This window comes from Crocodylus porosus, unplaced genomic scaffold, assembly GCF_001723895.1.
Source record: "Crocodylus porosus isolate Cpor-Errol unplaced genomic scaffold, CroPor_comp1, whole genome shotgun sequence".
NCBI lineage: Eukaryota > Metazoa > Chordata > Crocodylia > Crocodylidae > Crocodylus > Crocodylus porosus.
This window is the reverse complement of record NW_017728926.1, coordinates 10,732,746-10,753,279: the sequence shown is the minus strand read 5'-3', so window position 1 is coordinate 10,753,279 and position 20,534 is coordinate 10,732,746. Positions and strand designations below refer to the sequence as shown.

Genomic DNA, 20,534 nt, shown 5'->3' with positions numbered 1-20,534 from the left:
GTGGCTGCTTATGTAGCCCCAGCCCAGAGTGGTGAGCACCACCCTCTAAGAGCCTCTTTCCAACCACAGGTGACAACCTGCAGGGCCTGACTCAGGTGCTGAGCGCCTGTAGCCCCCGCCGACTGTCCTTCAAGTTGTGGGTGCTCATCATGTCTAGAAGTGAATCCTGTGACTGCAGATGAGTCCCAGCTTTCCTCATCGTGCTTCTGTACAAGACGCGCTACAGAGAAGGCAAGTTAGCAATGCGAAAGGGTCCCCGAGACGGCTACGGCCCCTTGGTACCTGGCCAGGGATCCGATGGGACTGACCCCGTCCGTACCAACCAGCCTCCGTGCTGGCACCGCAGGAAGGGGTGTAGCACCGATGTCTCTGGGGTCACGGTGCGGCTGGCCAGCAGGACAGAGCCTAGTTCCCAGGGAGGAGAGAGGAAGCCGGGTAGTGGGGCTGATAGCGCCGCAGCTCTTGCTGGAGCTGATCCTTCAGCGTGGAGATCTGTGAGAGAGGGGAACAGAGGGCGTCAATGCGGGAGCCAGCTCGGACTCGGAGAGAGTCCCGGGAGGGTCGGCAGAGCCACGCTGGGGCGGATTCCTTGCAAACATCAAATGGGTATTTGCAAGTTCACTGCCCCGCACAGCTCTCTGCATGGGGAGAGGTCTCAGACCCCAGGGGCCAGCACGGAGGCTCACCTGCTCCTCCAGGCCTTTCACGCGCTGCCTGTGGGCTCGCTCCCGGGCCTCCAGTGTGCGTTCGGCCTGGACCTGGGAGCCGCGCAGGCGCTCGATCTCCACCTGCAGCTCCTGGCGGTGGCGCGTGGCCGTCTCCATCAGGCTCTGCGACTGGCTCTGCTCCATCTCAGCCAGCTGAGCCTGCGCAAGGGGCAAGAGGGTCAATAGTGCGCTGACCACAAGTGCCCTGGGCTTCCCTTGCTGGGGGGTGGGTCTTGGCCCCACTGCTAACCCCCCATGCAACCCCAGAAGGAAACGTTGGGCACCTCCACGTGCCCAGTTCTTCCAGTTCCACCCCCCTCGCCATTAGATGGGTCACCCAGCATGACCCTCTGGTCCTAAAAACGGATCCATCGAGACCCGCTCCACACACAGCGCACAAGCCACAGCTGCCACCGTCACGCCGTTACAAAGTGCCGTGGTGTAGACGAGGCCCTGAGCCCCCGCTGCCACCACGCAGGTCACTGGCACCAGGCTTCTCCCCTCGTGCTCTGCTCCCGTCCCTGCCTGCCCGCGGCTGGCAAACCCGCCCGAGGTCTCCAGAGAAAACAGCGTGAACCGCGGTGGCCACCACCGCACCTGCAACCCAGCCCCGCTCCAGACACATGGCGATCTTGGCACTGTGGCAGAAAGCCACCTTGGTTTCTCCCCAAAATCTCTGCCCTGCGACAATGTGATTCAATCTCTGTGCTGTGACCATGTGATGAGGATGGGCCCAGCAGAGGGGAGACACCCTTACCCTCTCTCTTTAGGTAACCTGAGCTGGCTACAGCCCTGAGGGAAGGGGGAACCTGCTCCCTCTGCCTACGGGACTGGTATCACCTACCTGGGTGAGGGGCATCTACCTGGGAGGCTGGAGTCTGCCCGGCAACTAGTGATATATTTCAAATTGGTTGGCTGACAGCCAACTGGAGCCAGCCTCCACTGGACCAGGTGAACGAGGTCACAGGGGCTGTATAAGTTAGGACTGCCCAGGAGGAGGGGGCAGCAGCCATGCGGGGGACTCAGAGGAGCTTTACCATCTGAAACTGGCTCTCTCCCCCAAAACTCATGAGCTAGAAATGGCCTGCCTCCAGAGGGAAACTTCACCGGCCTTTGAAGGATGCTTGTGAGCGAGCTACTCGAGATCTGGGTAGATATCTAGCTGGCAGTAACTCAGATGCGTGATTAAAGGCTACCTCAGCCAGACTGTTTGCTCTGTAGGATTTCTAGGATATTGCTCAATCTTGTACCCTATTTTCACCCTACCCCTGTAATCAGTACCGTTCTCCTTTGTGACCGGTGTGGGAGACTTATTGAGGGGTGGGTCTAAATTATGCCTAAGAGACCCCCTGGGGCTGTGACCTAAAGGAGACTTTCCTTTTTGCCCCCGACTTGGGGAAGTGCCCCAAGTGCCTGTACTCGGTCGAATACCCGTAGGACTTTAGGCCTGTGTTTCCCAGAGGACACAGGGCTGAGAGTGAGTCCCTTCTCGGGGTGGTGGCGGCTACGTTACCCCCAGACTAGCGAGTGTGCTCCGGGAGAGGGGGTCGGCCGGACGTAAGGCGCCCCGGCAGGCACTCGGAGCCGGGAAGGGGGTCGGGCGCAGGGAGGTGGGCGGCTTAACGCAGGAGCACCCGCTACTGGCCCACCACAGGCACATCCAACCCCGCAGCCTCGTGGAAAGCCCCATCCGCTACTCTTTTACACTGGTGTAAATGCTCAGTCTGCCCATGCTGTGCAGATGCACATGGAGCGGAGGCAGGGTCTCACTCCCGGCGGCAAGGCTGTGTCCATCCCCTGCTGTGCCTACCTCAAGGTCTGCGATCCCAGGAGACAGCATCTCCCAGGCCCACGCTGCTCTGCAGCCTCTAGGTAATCTGGATGCCTCTCATGTGCTCCACGGTATATCGTGTGCCCAGACCCCCATCCCCAACAGGGCTGTTGGGGCGAGCACCTCCCTGTGATCCTATAACACCCCTCTTCAGTCTGGGACAGACATTGCATAAACTGGTTTGACCCAAATCAGTTAAGTCTGACGCTGCTATTCGACCAGGTTTATCTCAAGCAGGTTTCAGCCATTTTCAAACTGGTTCATATGCACTGAACATCTGTTCTGCGATAGGTTTAAACCAGTTTCTGATCACTTAAACCCGTTTGTCCATCCCTAGCCTTCATAAGGACAGCGGGTGGGCCCAACATTCAAGCACCAGCCTGGAGCCAGGGATCATATCCCTGGCTGTAAATTATACCAGCATAAAACGCCCCAGGGTAAGACAGACATGCAGCTATCCCAAGCCAGCTGCTTTTCATCTACCCCCTGATCTGTCCAATTTGGAGAGCCCTCCCAGGAGATACAGCCCCCACTGGCACAACCCAGGGGGCTGCGGGAACGCAGAAGCACTCGTTTTGTGTCTAGCTGCAGTCCCCAGGGGACAATTTACATTAAAGTAACTCAGGCCTGGGTGGCAAAACCCAGAAGTATTCTCCACCGCTCCCAGCTTGGGCGCGTGCAGCTCTGCAGAGAAGCCGAGTGGCTCTGCCCGCCTCACTACATGGGAGAAACAAAGGAGGGAGGGGAAACTGAGGCACAGAGGGATACAGTGACGTGCCCCGTGTCACTTCAGAGTAGCCTTGGGCAGGGCAAATATGAACCCAGCTGGGAAACACCAGACACCTGGTCCTGAAATACTGCAACCAAAACAGGCTCCTTTGCTGCTGAAGTGAGCCCCCGGGGCAGGGGAGCAGGCTCCGAGGCGGGGACGTGAGCTGCCTGCATGCGCCAAGGCGAGCGGCCGTCACTAGCTGGGGGCCCTCGGGCCCCGGCTACCACTGCCGCTGGCCAGGCTGGGAGAGGGTTTTGGCGTTTACGGCGGTTCCCGGCCCGGCGAGAGGCCAGGCGCGAGGCATCCAGAACAAAGCGGCATTCATCACGCCGGGTCCGGCGGCAGCCAGCCATGACATCATGGCATCTGCAGAGATGCTCGCGTCAACAAGGGGAACAGACACGAGCGGAGCTGCGGCCAGCTGATAGCACCCCGCGCGCGGGGCCCTAGCTCTGCCACGTGGGAAACTGCCTTGCCTCACCGTGCCTCAGTTTCCCACGCTGTTCTAGCCAAACTGGGCAGGGGCTGGCTCTGACATACCTGCCCAGGGTCCTAATTTCAAGCCGGGTGCCACGCGAGTGATTAGCATGAGCATAACGACCGGTGGCCTCTGCTCGAGGTGGGTCTCTAGGAGGGAGGTGGTGGTGTGGCAAGGCTGGGCATCAGGCTCCGGGATACAGGACTAGCTACAAGCACGGGGCAGGCTGCGCGACTCACCCAGGAGCACGTTATGGTCCGTCTAATCATGCTTAGTTTCTCCTTCGAGGAACGGGGCGGCAATCGGAAGAGAGAAGGCAGTAAGCACATCGGTGAGCGACACTTTGCAGGCAACCAGCACAGCGGGGCAGGAGGCAGGGCAGCCAGGGGACTTAGCTGGGTATAGAGGGAGCTAAGGACTAGGGGGGTCTGCTTGGAGGGGCTTATCCCAAAGCCCCTGGAGTCTTTCCCCGACTGACGGGCTTTGGATCCGGCCCCAGACGGTGAGCAGGCACCTGCCTCGCCCTGCAGAGCTGTTCGAGCACAGCCACGTGCTCCCATGTGCCACTTGGTGCGGGCTGTGACAGCTGAGGGCAGGGGTGGGCGGCGGGATGCTGAGCTCCCGTGCCCCACGCCAAGTGCCAGCGTGACATGGGGGATGGGAGCACGTGGCCAGGGAGGCCGAGCCACCAGCAGGCTGAGCACAAGCAAGGGGTAACATCTTGAAAGGCACCTAGGTGACTTAGGAACCAAAGTCCCCTTCATTTCCAGGAAAGCTCAGGCTCCGACATCATTGAGATGCCAGGAAGAAGAGGCAGGTGGGTGAGGACAGGGGTCGAAGCACCTTCTCCAAGGGAGACCACAGGCAAAGAGGAAGGGAGCAGGGCATGAGCAGCAGGGACGACGACCGCGGTGCCTGTTCAGGGACAGAGGTCGTAGGGGCTGCCCCTGCATGCTGTCTACCCGCAATCTCTCTCCAGGACCCTATAGCCAGGAGAGCGCCTCACGTCTCTGACTCCTTGGCTCCGGGACCGTGCAGGAGAGCAGGGCTCAGGCTCTGCATCAGGATTGCACTGGCTGTGGCAAGGCAGGGGGGACAGGCGCTGCCTTTCCTACCAATGACATGCACTCAGTTTACCCCCAGGTAGATTGCACTCGACCTGCCCGAGATCCTCTCCTCAGTGGCCTGTTTCTCCCCTCTCTCCATCCACCCTCGCCCACCGCTTCCCTCCTCTCCCAGCAGCTTTTTGTTCAGGATCAGGAACACACGCCCTGCCCAAGACCAGGGTGAAGGGAAAGGCACGACCTGCCCTGCATGAAGGTCCTGCCAGCTAGGGGTGTGTGAAAGACGACTGAGTTCATCCTAAGAGCAAACACAGTGATTAAAACTAGGGGCAGGTCCCTGGCAAGCAGGACTGTGCCCAGGTCTCCAGAAGAAACAGAGGAACACAGGGCAAGACCTGCGGGCATCCAGTCCAGCCCCCTGGTGCATAACCCCATTCACAGGCTGATCATGGTCCTTTGGCAGGGTTTTGCCCCCACCGCGCCACCTGCCCTGGATGTGCTACAGCCACGTTGCTCCCGTGGCTACAGGAGCTGGTATGTCAGCCTAAAGGACCCTCGCAGGCCAACCGGTCCTGGACCGGGACTCCTGCCCAATATGTTAGGTGTGGGGGGGGTGTCACAGCTCACCTCCAGCAGCTGGATCTGCCGCTGGGCGTCCGCCAGCTCCTGCTCCACCGTGGTGAGCGAGCGGTCCAGTCGGCCCTTCTCCGCCGACAGCCGCAACGAGTCTTCACGAGTCTTCAGCTTTTCGCGCTCCACCTGCCAGCCCAGCCAGCGCAGGGGGTGGAGGGGTAAGGGCTAGCAGAGACGGCCACGGCCGGCTACGCTGAGCACCAAGATCGTGCCCAGCCAACAGCCTCCATCTAACCCTTCTCCCTCTTGGGCATGTGGATGCAGGACTATTATTTAAGCTTTGTTCATTGACCAGGCTGACAACTAATTGCCCATTATTTCTTTGCATCGTGGCCCAGGGTCTCCAGTCAAGACAGGGGACAAGAAAGGTGAACCATAATGAGCCAAGATCCACATCAACACTGAGTTGTGTGTGCTTTGTCCTTCAGTGCACTGATGGGGACCTGACTGCGTGTCCAGCCTGCTGCGGTCAGCCTATTTCCAGTTGACACCAGTTTCTACTGAGGCCTCGGGCCAGACTGCACCGCAAAGCAAATGCACAAATGCAGCTGGCTCCACGGAGGGGATCTTGCCCGACTCTGCTGTCGTATGACGCCCAAGTTACCATCTGGACTCCCACAGCCGATGGCTCCTCAGTTCAGGAAAGGGCCCTGTAGCCCCTGCTTTTGGGAGCCGGCCACACCAGCCACAGGATCCAGCGGCTCATGGCCCCATAATGTGCCCCGGATCAAGCAAGGACCCCACTAGCAGGGAAGGCAGCACTGAGCTAGTGAATGCCCACAGCCATCTCCCCTCTACTAACCCAGAGGCACTGGTTATGAGAGACTGGGGCCATTCGGGGGGTGCCGGGGGTCCGTGCAAGTACGTGAAGCTCCAGCTCACCTTGTCCAGGGTCTTCTTCAGGGCAGTCTTGTCCTTCTCCAGGCGCAGGGAGGAGCGCTCGGCCTCCCGCTTCTCGCTCTCCAGCTGGGCCAGCGCCCGCTGCAAGCTGCCCAGCCTCTCCTGCAGCAGGTGCTTGTCCTCCTGCAGCTTCTGCTGGCCCCGCAAGGCCAAGCTCTCGCCCTCCTGGCGCTGGCGCAGCAGCTGGGTGTGAGGCAAGGGAGCAGAGGGGTGGAGATGAGCTAGAAACCCCTTGCAGGGATGCACTGAACCAGGGCAGCGACAGCGACAGGATGCATTTGCACTAGGGCTGGGCACCCCTCACCGGGAATTAAGTGAAGGCAATAGGACTGATGGCTGAAGGGTGTTGCTCAGCTCCTCTCCAGAGGCATGCATGCCCTTCCAGCCGGCCATGAGCCCAAAACGCTCTCCAGCAAGGGCTTGGAGCTGGGCTGCCTGGCAGGGAGGCCCCAAATGAGTATGACCTTAGCTGCTCCTCCAGGACCGAGGTATAACTGGCCTAAATCCAAAGAGACCCTTCCACTCAACACCGGCAGCCTCTCCCGTGCCCCTGCTTGGCCCAGAGCAGGAGGGAGCAACAAGACCTTTTGCAAGGGGGTGCTGGAGTAGGCGCTCGACCCTGTCAGCTGGATCATTCAGAGGTTGATGAGCTGCTTGAGCTAGTTGGTGGAGACCAGCTCCACAAAAAAAGGACCAACATGCCAGTGGACTTCCCCGTGAACATCTGCAAGTTGTGCTACCATACGGGCGTTGCTAGCCAGACCCGAGTTTGGGTGTGTGGGTCCCAGCCTCCATGCTGCTGGGCACAAACCACGGCCACGTGCTTTTTGCCACAACCTCCCCGGCTCAACAGCACATGCTCTGGGGCTCCGGGGATGGATGGGGAACTGCAACCCAGACCCCGTGCTCATGTCTAGTCCCAGCATCCACCCTCAAGAGGAAGGGGGTGCGTGGGAGCCCAAAAGGTGCCCCGGTGAGCATCCCCACCATGGCAGCTGCTTGTGTTGCTGGAGCAGGCTCCCCCAGGCCTCCCCGCAGCTGAAGGACCACCCCGGGCTCGAGTGGCTGCTCTGAGCCACCCCAGCCCGTGCGGGCTGCTCACCTCCTGCTGCTGCCGCACCTGTCCTTCCAGCTCCTCCTTCTGCAGCTCCAGCTCGGCCTGCTCGGTCTTCAGACCCTGGATGCGGTCGGCCAGCGAGCCGTTCTGCTTCTTGGCTTCGGAGACCGCCTGGCGGGCAGCGTCCAGCCGCTCCTAGGGCACGAGATGAGAGGCTGAGTCCCGAGGGGCACCTCCGTACAACGAACCCCGGGGCAGCAGGGAGATGCCAACCCCCGGCAGAAGAGACGAGGGCGAGAGGCCCCTGTGCTGCCATCTCTTTTAGGGGCAGATGGCATGGTCTAAAGCCTGGTGCAAAGCAAGAAGTGTCCCCCACAGCTCCAGCCGGTCCCGTCCAGCCAGTTCAGTTTTCTGAGCATCCCAGTCCAGACTGGGGGCATCCCACTCACCCTCACCCAGCACCTCTCCCGGGTCCTGGCCGTGAAACCCCTGCTGCATGAGCCTCGATGAGAGCCCCCCTTGCCACAGGCCCTGCTCCCACCTGGAGCACTCGGCGGTCATGCTCGCTGGCAGTCAGCGCCTTCTGCAGCTGCAGCACCTTCTCCTGGGCCGAGTCCGCGCCGGCGCTGCTCTCGGCCAAAGCGGCCGACAGGCTCTGCGCCTTGTCCTTCAGGGAGCTCTCGCTCTCCTCAGCCTTCCCCAGTGCCAGGGTCAGTCGGTCCACAGACATCTGCAGGGCGCTGGCCTTCATCTCGCTGTCGGTCACCTGCGGTGGGGTCAGCGCTGTCCTTTAGCAAGCCGGAGCCCAGGCCTGGTCCCTCTCTGATGTCCCTGAGCCCAGTCGGGGGGCGCCTGCGTGGCGACCCCAGCTACACAGCCACGCATCTCCCCCCGTCCGGCTGGGCAAAGCCCCGCTCTGATAGCAGCAGCGGGGTCAGTTCGGCTGCCACGGAGAAGGCCCACCACGGTCCGGCCGTGCTAGGGGCCGCAGGCACATCCCTCCCCTGGGAAAGGCCCAGCCGGGTGCTGGCGGCACTACCTGTCTCTGCAGCATGTCGCCGCGATCCTGCAGCACCTGGATCTCCATCTCGCGGTCGCTCAACACCAGCTTCATCCTCTGCAGCTCCCCATCCAGCGAGCGCCGCAGCAGCTCCAGCTTGGTGCAGCGGCTCTCGGCTGCATCCAGGATCTCCTTTAGGCGCCGCTTGTCGGCCTCCAGCTTGGCCTCGTTGGCCTTCATCTTGGTGATCTTCTCCTGTGGGCACAGCGGGGGTGAGAGCCCCCAGCCTCCTCTTTCCCTGGGCAGCTCTTGCTCCCAAACTGGCCTTGGGTGAGGATGCGGCTCACAGGAGATGACGGCAGTACCCCAGCGCACTGCTACGACACCCCCGGTGCTCTGGCCCTGCGCCCCCGTTCCAGTCCGTGACCCCCCTGTATTTCTACCCTGCTCTGCGACCCCCCCCCCCACCTGAGCCAATGCCTCTTCCTCCTGGCCTGCAGCCTCCCAGTCCCAGACACTGCCTCCCACCCCCTCTGACAATGAACCTCAGCCCCAGATGCTCCCAAAGCAAGACGGCAGCCCCTACTCCCTCCTCTGCCGCGTGGAAACGGAGACGGGGAATCACCAGGGCTGACAAAGCCGGCACCGGAGGTGGGATGCATCCTCCAAGCTCGGTCACCCGTGGAACAAGCCCTGCTGGATCCCGTCCCACCACGGACCACCATGGGCTGTGCCCCTCCCTGCTTCCCATGCACCCACCCCAGGCACAAAGAAGGCAAGGCAGTAAGGACTTGAATGCAGATCCGGTGCCACACAGGATGCTGCGGGTACCAGCAGGGCTGGCTTGCCTCGGCAGTCGCTCAGTGCTTGGCTAGAGGCCAGCGGCAGTATCACCAAGCTAAATGAAACAGGGCAGGGTCACCCCTCTGCTATGGCTGGAGGGAGAAGAGAGACCCTGGTGCAGCCTGGAGCCGAGGGGGCAAAGAGGGTCGCCTCCGGGCGCTGTGGGAATTGGAAACGAGCGGCGAGGGCTCAGCACCGAGACAGAGCCCCACGAGACACAGTGTCCCGGGGAGTTGAAGGGCTGGTGAGCGAGGCAGGAGCTGAGAGGGGCTCGCTTTCACAGTGTGGCCACCTTTGCGGCCTGGCAGAGAGGCAGTCTGCAAAGACCACGGGCTTGAAAAATGCCCGACGTGCTGGAAGCTGTAGTTTCCCAAGGCCTCGCATCCCCACCAGAGAGGAGGGGGATTGCAATCAGTCCTGTTTTCTATGCATGGCTTTCAGATGCCTGCCCAGCACCTCGTCCACGTGCGGTCAAGGCCTGAGGCTGGCCCTGTAAGACTCAGAGACAGGCCCGCTGCAGTGCAAAAGAAACCCATGAAAAAGGACAATCTCAGCACCCGCGGAGGGCTAGCTCTGCCCTGAGCAGCTCGGCCCCCCTTGGCTCCAGCGCTCCCAGCCTGGGCAGGATCTCCTCTCCCCAAGGCACAGCGAGGTGCCCTCACGCCTGCCCCATGCTGTGCAAAAAGGGGAACGCGCCAAGGCACCCTCCCGGGCCCGGGCCCCTTCCCCAGGGAGAAGCAGGAGCCCGTGCACAGCAGCCCCCGGTCCTCCCGCGCACCCCAGAGCTGCATGCTCAGCAGCGCGCGCTCCCTGGCCTGCGCTGGAGCTGATGGACCCTGGCCCTGCCAGACTGGCAGCCTCCCAGCTCTGTTCCTGAATGCAAAGGGCTGGCCGGGCTCCAAGCCCAGCAGACATAACACGCGCACGGCCCAGACACGGAGCACCCCCGGGGACCATGAGTAAAGACTTCCACCAGGCAGAGGCCCGCTCGCTGCCAGGAGCCGGCTTTGCCAGGTGTGGGGGGGGGCAAGCCTGCGGCGGGCCAAGGAGGCAGCCCCCTGGGCTTTGTCCCGTGACCGGCCTGGGGGCAGGATCTCGCTGGGGGAGTCTCGCCCGCTGGTGCCCACCTGTCTCTGCTTAGCCAGGGTCCTCCTCTCGGCACCCTGTGCAACGGGCACAGTGCCCCACAGAGCTGGGGAGCAGCTTGGCCTGTGGTGGAGGGCACGGAGCTGAGCCGCGGGAGACCCCCAGCTCTGCCACTGACCTGCTGCACCACCCTGGGCAAGTCCCTTTGCCTCTGTAGGCCTCACTTCCCAGCAGGTCCTGTGCGGTACTGTGTTCGTGCAGTGCCCAGCACAATGGGGCCGGGATCCTGGGGGTATGGGAGGCACATCTCGCAGGCATCAGCCTGCAACATGAAGCCAGTTGCAAGGGGGAGACCCAGCTGGACAAATCCAGGCCCTTTCCTCTCCAGCCTGCCGGGAGGGTGCAGGGTTGGTCCTCACCCAAGAGCCTCCATCATTTCTGAATGACCCTAGGAATGGGGCACGTGGGCAACACTTCTGATCCCCGCACTCAGCCAGCGCTCATGGTGACCGAGAGAGCATCGCATGCAGATGGCAGAAGCAACCAGGACTCTGCCATTCATACCCAAGGTCCCTCCTTTAGCTCCCCGATGCCCAAAACAGCAACGATGTCCCAACAGGGAGCCCCAGGCCCCTTCCAATGGAGCTCCCTGCCCACTTTGCCCTGATTTCCCTTCCAGTTCCTCGCCCCCAGCACCTGCGTGGTCCGGCGCTCGCTGTCTGCCGACTGGAGGCTTCGCTCCAGCGTTGCCACCTTGTCCAGCAAGGCCTTGCGCTCCCGGTCGTTGCGCCGGAGGGTCTCTTCCTGCAGCATCAGGGCAGTCTGGGCGCTGCTCAGCTTGCCGTCCGTGCCACGTCTCCCTGGGGCAGCAAAGGGAAAGCGAGGGGCACACTGGGCATCTCACACCAGCCGCGGGCAGGGGGCATGCAGAGTTACATTGCCCAGGGACCCCAGGACTATAGGGCCAGGCTGCACTATGGATAAAGCAGGCAACTGGGGCGCAGGACGACTCCGCATCCCTGGTGTGTCTGGAGTGGGACAGGCTCGAGCAAGGGCACTGCCACTCGCATGTGCTGCACCCAGAAATGCAGCTCCGAACCTGTTGGCGGGCATCCCTCCATGCCAAATCTCAAGCATGGCAGAGGAGGGTCTCTGTGACTGTGGGGGAGCACCGGCAGCAGGAGGGGGTAAGTGAGGTATGATTGGGAGACTCCTTCCCCAGGTACTGGGGACGCGGTATAGACAAGCTGGGGCTGGGGTGAGACTCTAAAGGAGGCCCATGTCCCTAGGAGGAGGCACTGTGGTTAGGGGCACTGGGCTTTCTCCCTAGCACTGGGGCGGATCAGTTCATCTCTCTGCACCTCAGTTGCTTTGTCTTTGAAATGGGGATAATTGCACCGAACAAGGGCAAGGCTGGGAACAGGGTGTGCCGAGAAGTCCTTTGAGACGGGCCGGGGTGGCCGCACACAGGTGGGACCGCCCCATACAGCCACGCACGCGTGCCTACAACACACCGAGCCCAGCCGCATCCTCACCTTCCTCGCTCTCAGCCACCAGCTTCTGCAGCTGCTGCACTCGCGCGCTGGCGCTGTCACGGTCCGACTCCATCTCCGCCAGCTGCCGGGTCAGGCTGCTCAGGCGGGCCCGCAGGTCGCCCTGGATCAGAGGAAGGCGCCATCAGGCAGCGAAAGCCGCACGGCCACTCGCAGGGGGTGGACAAAGCACTGTGGCTCAAGCAGAACTGCCCACCCCGGGCACCCTCAGCCCTTCTCCCCGCTCAGTCCCCCGCGCCGGTACCCGCTCTCGCTGCGTCTCCCGCAGCTCCTGCAGGAAGTCCCGGAGGGCCGCCCGCACCACGTCGGGGTCGATATCCGCCACCAGCTGCTCGCTGCGGCCGGGGGAGAAGGGGCGCTCCGGGGAGAGGGGGCGGGAGCCAGGGCTGCCCGCCTGCGGCACGGGGCTGGCGTGTCCGTCCGTGGGGCTGGAAGCGGCTTCTCCTGGAGGGACGGACATCAAAGGCCCTGCTGAGAGGTGAAAACAGCACTCGGTGTGCCTTAGTGCTTCGCCAGAGCTTGGCTCTAAGGGCTCCTTCTCCTAGCTACGTGTGACCCCCAGGGACTCTCGACCCGGCGAGACCCGCCTGCCACATCCCTGCTGGAAAGAGCAATGGGGACAGGCGAGGGACAGACCTCGGCTGACCGCACAGGGCTGGGCAGCCAGGAGTCCGGGCTCCACCTGCCGATGCTGTTTGCGCCCGGGGAGGGCCGACCTGGGGCAGTTACCTCTGGGGGGAGAGAAGAGTCTCTTTGGGGAGCTGCTGCGGCCCCGGATGGCGGGGCTGGGGGCTCGGCCCCCGCGGCTGACGCCCATGGTGCGCCGCAGGGCCGAGTGCAGGCTGCCCAGCTTGAACTCCACGTCCCGCTTCAGCCCCTCCACGCGCACCAGCTCGGCCTCCAGGCCGTGGACGCGGCCCTCGGCGGCGCTCAGGCGCAGGCTCAGCTCCGAAGCCTCAGCCTGCGCGTTGTCCAGCTTGATCTCCAGGTTGCGGGCGTTGTCCAGCAGCTTCTTCTCGTTGCCGCGGGCCTCCTCCAGGCTGCCCAGCAGGTCCTTCTCCCGCAGGCGGAAATCATCCTCCAGCTCCGACAGCTTGCGCTGCAGGTTGTGGAGCTGGGGAGACCGGGGAGAGGCTGGGTCGGCTGCCCCCACCTTGCAGTCTCCTCCGTGAAAGCCACGTGCCGTCCCAGCCGTGCCCTCCCTCCAGCGGCTGTGGCCCGCACCGTGATGGAGCTCGACCTGCCAGATGACTTGACCCGATCTCTGTCTGCCCCAGCTCAGCCAGGAGCTCCAGTGGGGAGGGACCCCTGGGCACGGTGCCCCAGGCCTGTCTCGCCCCCCACGAGAGGCCAAGTGTGGTTCGGTATCCGTGACCCTCTTCAGTCTTAGCCCTTCAGGGCTGCATCTGGGCTACTGCACAGCATCTCCGTGGCTAGTGACCGAGCAGGGGAAGGGCGCAGAAGACACTCACCTCCTTCCTGGCAGACTCCCTGCTGGCTTCGCTCTCCACGATCTTCTGCTTGAGGCCGAAGGACTCCCGCCGGCTCTCCTCCTCCCGCTGCTCATCCACGGCCACCCGGGCCTGCAGCTCGGCCACCTCCTTGCTCTTCTTGGTGTTCTCGCTGTCCAGCATCTTGATCTGGCAGAAGTGTGGGGGGCACTTGTTAGCACCTCTGCAGAAAGACGCGGCAGGCAGGGACCGACCGAGAGCAGAGCAAGCAAACACGGACGACGCCGGCTACCGCTGTGGCTGCAAAGGTGGCTTCTACGACACCCCAAAGCCCCCTCTGAGCCACAGATGCCCCCCGCGCTTGGTCCCAGCAGCCAAGAAGGGCATCACAGCCATTGCCCAGGTCAGCAGCCCGCTGCCACGTGCCACACCTGTCTGCGCAGCTCCTGCAGCTCCCTGCGGGCCTCCAGCCGCGACCGCTCCACCTCCTGCAGGCTGCTCCTCAGGTCAGCGGCCTCCTTGCCCACCGCGGCCCGAGCCTCTTCCAGAATGGACATCTTCTGCTCCTTCTCCTCGTTGGCCCGCTTCAAGCTAGGGGTCGAGATGGAGGAGCCCGTGAGACCCCAGGGGACGGCACCGAGCTGCCCCTCTTGCTGGCGCCGTCCTCACCCACCTGATGCGGTCGCTCTCCGCTCGCTTCACGGCAGCCCGCAGCTCCTGGTTGGAGCGCTGCAGAGCCTCCTTCTCCTTGGCCTCGTCGCTCAGGCTGCGCCGCAGGTCCTGGATCTCCTTGCGCTGCAGCTCGTGGCCCTCCAGGCTCTCCCGCACCTTGCGGTGAGCCTCGATCAGGTCCCGGCGGATGCTGTCCCGGGCATCCTCCACCATGCGCAGCTGCGTCTTCAGCTCCTCCGCCTGACAGCACAGAGCATGGCTTGTGGGTGGGGGCCCCCCGTGACACCCTCCTTGGGCACAGCCCAACAGCAGGCATGGGGCACCACATGGCCAAGCCACGCTCAGCAGAAGGCTTGAGGGTGGGGGCAGGGGGGCTGGCCTCACGGCATGCTTGGATTTGTAGTGTCACGCGGGTGGGCACCTCTACTTTACAGGGTCCTGGCAAGGATCCCCCCAGTCAGTGCTCGCTGCACCCCAGGCAACTCCATCATGCCTCTCCTGCACCCAGGCACGGCCCCCCAGCCTCCCCCGGGCCCGTGCTCACCTCCCGGAGGCTGCTCTCTCGCTGCCTGCTCAGGTCCTTGGCCTGTTCGTGCAAGCCCTTCACCTCCCGCTCGTGGGCCGCGATGGCTTCCTCGAACCGAGCCCGCAGGTTCTTCAGCTCCGAGGTCAGGCCGTTGATGGTGCTCTGAGGGCCGGGAGGGAACCAGTCCTTAGCAGGCTGGATGAGTTCCCAGCAACTGTGCTAAGGACCACTGCTTCTTCACACGCCAGGTGGGCATCAGGCACAAGAACAGGGCTGTCCTCAGCGCCCACACAGCAGCTCTTTGCAAACCCTCCGGATAAAGCAAGATGGGTCACGAGAGCATCGGCCCCAGCGGACCTCGAGCCACCGCGTACACGAGCTGTTGTCAATGCACCGCACCGCACCCGCCAGCACAACAGCCAGGCTTTGCAACGGGAGGGAGCTGCGGCACGTCAAAGCTGGGGGCCAGGATAACGGCGGGTACCCGGTGTCACTGGCAGGGGCGGGGGGTTGCAATTCAAATGGGAGGTGACTTGGTTTCTGGTCGAGGCTGGCCCATGAAACCTGTGCCATCGTGTCGCGCCTTCTCTCCCAGCCTCTGGTGCCGGCAGGAGGCAGGGAAGAGCCTATCGTCCCTGCCCGTGCCCACCCACCCCTGGCGCCCTCACAGGATCCCCCGGCCCACGCCACCCACCCTGTCCTGCTCCTGCCGGCTCGTGGCATCTCGCTTCTGCCGCTCCATCTCCAGGGTGACGCCGGCGAGGCTCTGCTGAACGCCAGTCAGCTTCTCCGACAGGATGGTCTTCTCCGACTCCTTAAGAGACAGGGCCTAGGAGGGAGGGGAAAGCGGTGTCAGGGACCTCCCTTCTACCTGGGTCCCGTGCGTCGGAGCTGGTGCGGCCAAGGGGGCCAGGACCAGGTGACGGACGGCTGGGCAGAGGTAGTGACAACCCTCCACCCTTCATCCCACAACCGGGTACCCTCCAGGATCTGCCCCTCGGGGCTGGGTCCTGCTCTGGGGTGGAATTGGGGGGCGCTGAGCATCTCTTGCGCAGGGGGACCTGCTCCCTGCCAGGCGTCCCCCACCTGCTGCTTCTCGTTCTCCGCCAGCAGAAGGCTCTCGTCCCGCTCCTGCTGCAGCGCCGCAACCTCCTCGCTCAGCTCCTCCTTCTCCGCCTCGTAGCGGGCCAGCAGCTCATCCCGCTCCTGGGCCAGGCGGTGCAGCGCCTCCTCCTTCTCCGCCTCCAGCTCCAGGCGCTGCGTCTCCTGCAGGGACCGAGCAGTGGGTGCAAGTCAGGGTCCCCCCAACAGACCTCACCCCTTGCAGAGCCTGCCCTGGAGCGCTGCTCTCCCCCCTGCGGACCCCGTGCCAGCCTGGCCTCAATAGGCTCTGCACCCCTGGGTTTATGTCCAGGGCCTGGATGGGGACGTGAGCTTTTCGCGTGGCGGGCGGTTTCTTGCCTTGTCCCTCCGTCTTAACCCCGGATAGCTCTGCCGCTGCCCCTCGCTCCTAGCCTGCAGCATCCCCTGCTATCCCAGCCCTTGGCCATCGCCCTGGCTTCCCATCAGCCCAGCCAGCATTGCGCTAGCCGCTGCACTGAGCGCCCAGAGCCCAGCAGGGCTTGGGGTTTCCAGCCCTGTGCTCCGGCTCTCAGCACTGGCCGCCTTTCCACACCTGAATCAATAAGCAACAGCCATCGGCCGTCACAGATTGGTACCCAACGGGAGACCTGAAAAAGCATCCAGGGAGCTCCAGATCAGGCCCCGAGGGCTCCCCACAAGCATGCAGGCAGCATGGTTTTCCCAGCGTGGTGGGAGCCTGGTGCTGATAGCGCTGCACTCGGAGGCAGACCAAAGCCCCCAGCCCTGCACCTTCTCCCTCTGGAGACGATCCACGTCCTCCTCGTGAGCCGCCTGCTCGCTCCTCAGCGTGACCTGGGCCTCCTGCTCCGTCTGAGACAGCTTCTGAGCCAAGAGCTCCTTGTCCCGCTCCAGCCGGGTCACGTCTGTCTCCAGCTGCTTCCGGGCGCCGGCCATCTCCACTACAGACACAGCAACCAGTGCTGATCGAGGCCCTTCCCAGCTCAGGTACCTCCAGAGCTGCCCCAGGCACTAGGGGACGACGGTCCCCCCCGTGCTGTCCTGTATGTTGCCCTTCTATGGGGCATTGCAGCCACAGAGTGGGGCTCCTTGCCTGCACCTCCCAAGGGCACTGGGAAGGATGCAATTAGGTCTTTGGGAGCAGCAGATACTCCGCACCCAAGGGAAATCAGGCCCTCGTGACTTGCCCAAGGGCACTCAGCAATGCAGTGGCAGAGGCAGAAGCCCCCCCGTCACCTGTCTCCCACCCGCTGCCTCGTGATTCAGCCACCAGCAGCACCTCGGAGAAGGGAAAGGAGGGAAGCGGGGAGAGGCGGCCGTGCCCCGGTTACCCTGCAGCGTCTCCTTGGCCAGGAACAGGGCCTGGTTGTCTGCCTCCAGCTGCTCCTTGCGCACGGCCAGCTGGGAGAGCTGCTGCTGGATCTCGAACAGCGTGGTCTCCAAGGCATCCTTCTCCGACCTGGGAAACAACCCGCAGAGAGGGAGGGGAGTGCTCCGGCTGGCCCCCCAGCCGCCCTCCCATCAGGCTGCCCTAGGAGCCCTTTACCACCGATCCCTTCCCAGGTGAGACGAGACGAGCACCCCTGAAACTGTGGAGCGCGCCGCTTTGCTGATGAAAACAGCCCCGCTACAGCCTCTGACCGCCCAACATGACAGGGCAGCTCGTGGCGCGGGGGCCTGGCCCACCCGTGCTGGCAGATCCCACCCCCCGTCCCCGGCGGGGCCAGGGGCCCCTGCTGCAGGCCGTGCAGCCGGTGAGGGGTTAATGAGGACTTGCCAGCTCCTGCATCTCAACCAGAGGGAGGGGAGCACGTGTGCACGGTGTCGGGAGCAAGGTGACGCGCACTGACCGTGACATCCTCCACGGCTCTCCCAGCCCCGCAGCTCTGCGAGTCCTGGCTTCCCCACACCCATTGCAACCGTTTGCAAACACTGCTCCCTAGTAACCGGCTTTCCCGGCCCGCTGCGCCCTCCCTGCCTCGCCTCGCTGGACGGCCGGACACCCGGCTGCTGCAGCGCACCCCCCCGTGTCCTCGGGCCTGGGGCTCTGCCTTGTAGCTGGGGCAGCTTCCCTGGGATCCCAGCCCTACGGATGCAAGCTGCCGCGGTCCCAAGTGCAGTCTGCAGGCAGTGAACATCCCCGGGTGTATTTAGGGGCGATACCTGCCTTGCCCCCGGCTGGTCCCTGCCACTCTCCCTGCAGGCTAAGGGGCTCCGTATGGCTGTGCTGAGGCTAAGGAGAGGGGGCAAGCTCCCAGGGAGGAGGAGGGATGCGGGCTGGTCCAGCCAAGCCGTCATCCTTCTCCAGCTCCGCTGATGTTCCAACAAGGCAACACGGGCCCCGGGCAAGGGGGACCCCAAGGCCCTACCTGAGCCCAGCGATCTCCTCGGCCAGCCCCCTGTTCTCCCGCTCCGAGGCTGTCAGCTGCACCGCCAGGCTGGCCTTCTCCTTCATCAGCCCCTCCTTCTCCTTGGCGGCGCGCAGCAAAGCTTCGCCGTGCCTATCCTGCTCCCTCCGTGCCTGCGCCAGCTCCTCGCTCGCTGCCGTCCTCTGGCGGGACAGCTAGGGGGGCAGAACAGGCATGGCCAGCCTGCGAGGGGCACGGGGAGGGCTCCAACCTGCCCCGACCCACAGCAAGGTGCTGTTCTGTGTCCCCCATCAGAGGATCCGTCTCATGCACTCGCTGGCCCCCTGCCCCTGGGCTCTCCCCCCCCAGCAGCCCCCCACATCCCGACTCCTAGTTCTCCCCGACATCCTGGGACAACTGCCCCCCCTCCCCTTACCTGCCCCAGCTGCTCCTGCAGCTGCCCCCTCTCCCGCTGCAGCACCAGCAGGTCTCGCTCCAGCTTGTCCCGGCTCTGCTCTGCCGCCTGCAGGGAACGGCCCAGCCCCTGCTTCTGCGTGGCCAGGTCCAGCTTCTCCTGCTCCAGCCGCACCAGCTCCTCGCGGAGCAAGACCTTCTCCTGCTCCACCCCCTGCTTCTGCTCCAGCAAGGCCACCTTCTCCTCCTCCAGCTGCCGGGTGGGAAAGAGCATCACGGCTCCCTCCCTAGACACAGACGCTTGCCCCCTCCTCGCCGCGAGCCGTTGGCTGGCTCTTCCTGCAAGGACCTCCTTATTGCACCCACCTCCTCCTGATCCTTTCCCAAGGGGCTTAGGAGAGGAAGTGGCTCCCTGAGAACAAAGATATTCCTGCCCACCAGGCTGAGGCTACCAGCTCAGCTCACTACCCCAAGGAGGTCTTGGGACTGGGGGTGTTGTGACCCCCACGGCGACCTACCTGTATGAGGATCCTGTTGAGCTCGGTTTTATCCTGGGCCAAGCCCTCATTCAGGGAGCTCATCTTGGATAGCGAGTCGCGCAGAGAAGCCTCCTCCGCCTTCAGCTTGTTGATGGCGAGCTCCAGCTCAGCCCGGCTCACCTCCGCCTGGGTTGGGAGAGAGAACGGAGCCCGGGCTGAAGGGCACGATGCTGGGACCACTCACTTCAGCTCCAAGCAATGGGCCGGCGGTCGGTGTTATGGGGTCAGGAGGAAGAGGAGCAGGGCTGCGTTAGGGACGATGACAGTTTTATGAAGAGGTTTGATGATGGATTGGTCTGGGGTGGTTTGGCCGGGGTAGGACTAGACGTGACCAGCCCCACTTCTCTAGGAGATCTATCAGGCTCACAGCACTTCATCGCTCCCGGCTTTGCAGATGGCAGAACCAACTCAGAGAGACGATAAATAAGCTGCCCAAGGTCCCACCGCATGCCCAGGGCAGCATTACTATTTGTAGTGCGGTGGGAGTCCCAACCCTGGACCAGGCCCATGCTAGGGGCTGTACAAACAGCGAACGCAGCTATCATCCTGGACGCAGCACCCCGAGCTGCAGTCTCTCCTCCGAAGTGCTTACTGTCTACCAACTGCAGAGCACAAGAAGCAATATTATGAGCCTCTCTTCACCCCCAAAGTAACCCTGGTTCATCTTCCTCCAGACCCCACAAGTCCTCGCGGCCTCTCTGGGGGTGAGCCCGTACCTTGGAGAGAGCCTCCTCCAGCCCCACCTTCTCGTTCTCGGACACCTCCTTCTCCAAGGTGGCCCTGTTCAGGGTTTCCTTAACGAGGATGAGCTCCTTCTTCAGGCTGGATTTCTTCACTTCCAGCTGCTCCAGCTGCTTGTGACTGCGGGGTGGGGGGAGAAAAGAAATTGCACGAAGCCCCACATGGGATCTAAACTGTTCTGGGGCCAGAGCAGGTATTCAAACCGTCTGGGCTGATGCAGGAGGAGCATCTCAAGGAGGTGTCAAGCCCTGGGATCTAATGGTCTAATATTGGACTAATCTAATATTACACACACACACACACACACACACACACACACACACCACGTAGAGCTAGAAAGTTATTGCACATGCAATGAATTCTAGCTAAAACAAAGAGTGATCGGCCACTTTGTGGTGCTCTCATGCCAAAATAGCTACTTTAGCCCTCTCAGTCTTTCAGAGTCCTGCACGAGAGCCACCCCAGACTAATCCCACAGTGATTTATCCCTCCCTCTCCAAACAGGGCTGGTTCAATTCAGTCCAGGACCCAGCAGGAAGAGAGCAGAAAACTGCCCAAAAGAGAGGGTTGCTCTTCTAGAAGGGAAGTATAAAAGTCTCTCAGAGAAACTAGAAATGGGAGAGAGAGGCACGGCCCCTGAATCAGAACCTCCTAGACCTCAAATGCACACACCCTCTCTCAGGACTCAAGGTAAAGGTGATATCTTTCTATCCCAACACGGAGGAAAGGCAGCAAGAAGGCACAGCAGCCCCCCCGGCTCTCCAGGGACCTAGCGGACCTACTGCGGCTAAAAAGGAAAGCCTACAAAGGATGGAGGA

At 62.9% G+C, this 20,534-nt stretch overlaps 1 protein-coding gene and 1 long non-coding RNA gene across 4 annotated transcripts in view; one reads left to right on the top strand and one right to left on the bottom strand.

The window, feature by feature from the left end:
- Positions 1-6: 6 nt before the first annotated feature.
- Positions 7-20,534, bottom strand: part of CROCC (ciliary rootlet coiled-coil, rootletin) — a 41,168-nt gene continuing 20,640 nt past the window's right edge. The window contains exons 15-37 of one of the 3 annotated variants that reach the window (XM_019541457.1): positions 19,692-19,836; positions 18,955-19,101; positions 18,459-18,689; positions 18,044-18,237; positions 17,006-17,133; positions 16,446-16,615; positions 15,660-15,839; positions 15,268-15,402; positions 14,592-14,735; positions 14,049-14,287; positions 13,807-13,966; positions 13,397-13,564; positions 12,654-13,038; positions 12,169-12,395; positions 11,907-12,027; positions 11,068-11,231; positions 8,482-8,697; positions 7,984-8,208; positions 7,488-7,637; positions 6,368-6,568; positions 5,480-5,611; positions 687-866; positions 7-492 (exon numbers count right to left, since the gene is read on the bottom strand). In XM_019541457.1, the coding sequence (XP_019397002.1) occupies positions 406-492; positions 687-866; positions 5,480-5,611; positions 6,368-6,568; positions 7,488-7,637; positions 7,984-8,208; positions 8,482-8,697; positions 11,068-11,231; positions 11,907-12,027; positions 12,169-12,395; positions 12,654-13,038; positions 13,397-13,564; positions 13,807-13,966; positions 14,049-14,287; positions 14,592-14,735; positions 15,268-15,402; positions 15,660-15,839; positions 16,446-16,615; positions 17,006-17,133; positions 18,044-18,237; positions 18,459-18,689; positions 18,955-19,101; positions 19,692-19,836 (4,129 nt within the window). In that variant the 3' untranslated portion in view covers positions 7-405. The remainder of the gene's footprint in view (positions 493-686; positions 867-5,479; positions 5,612-6,367; positions 6,569-7,487; positions 7,638-7,983; positions 8,209-8,481; positions 8,698-11,067; positions 11,232-11,906; positions 12,028-12,168; positions 12,396-12,653; positions 13,039-13,396; positions 13,565-13,806; positions 13,967-14,048; positions 14,288-14,591; positions 14,736-15,267; positions 15,403-15,659; positions 15,840-16,445; positions 16,616-17,005; positions 17,134-18,043; positions 18,238-18,458; positions 18,690-18,954; positions 19,102-19,691; positions 19,837-20,534) is intronic. The other 2 variants (XM_019541458.1, XM_019541459.1) reach the window with 2 other exon arrangements.
- LOC109314337 lies at positions 4,205-18,037 on the top strand. Its single transcript, XR_002102269.1, has 3 exons — positions 4,205-4,214; positions 11,989-11,995; positions 17,884-18,037. It is a non-coding gene; the product is annotated as an uncharacterized LOC109314337 (long non-coding RNA).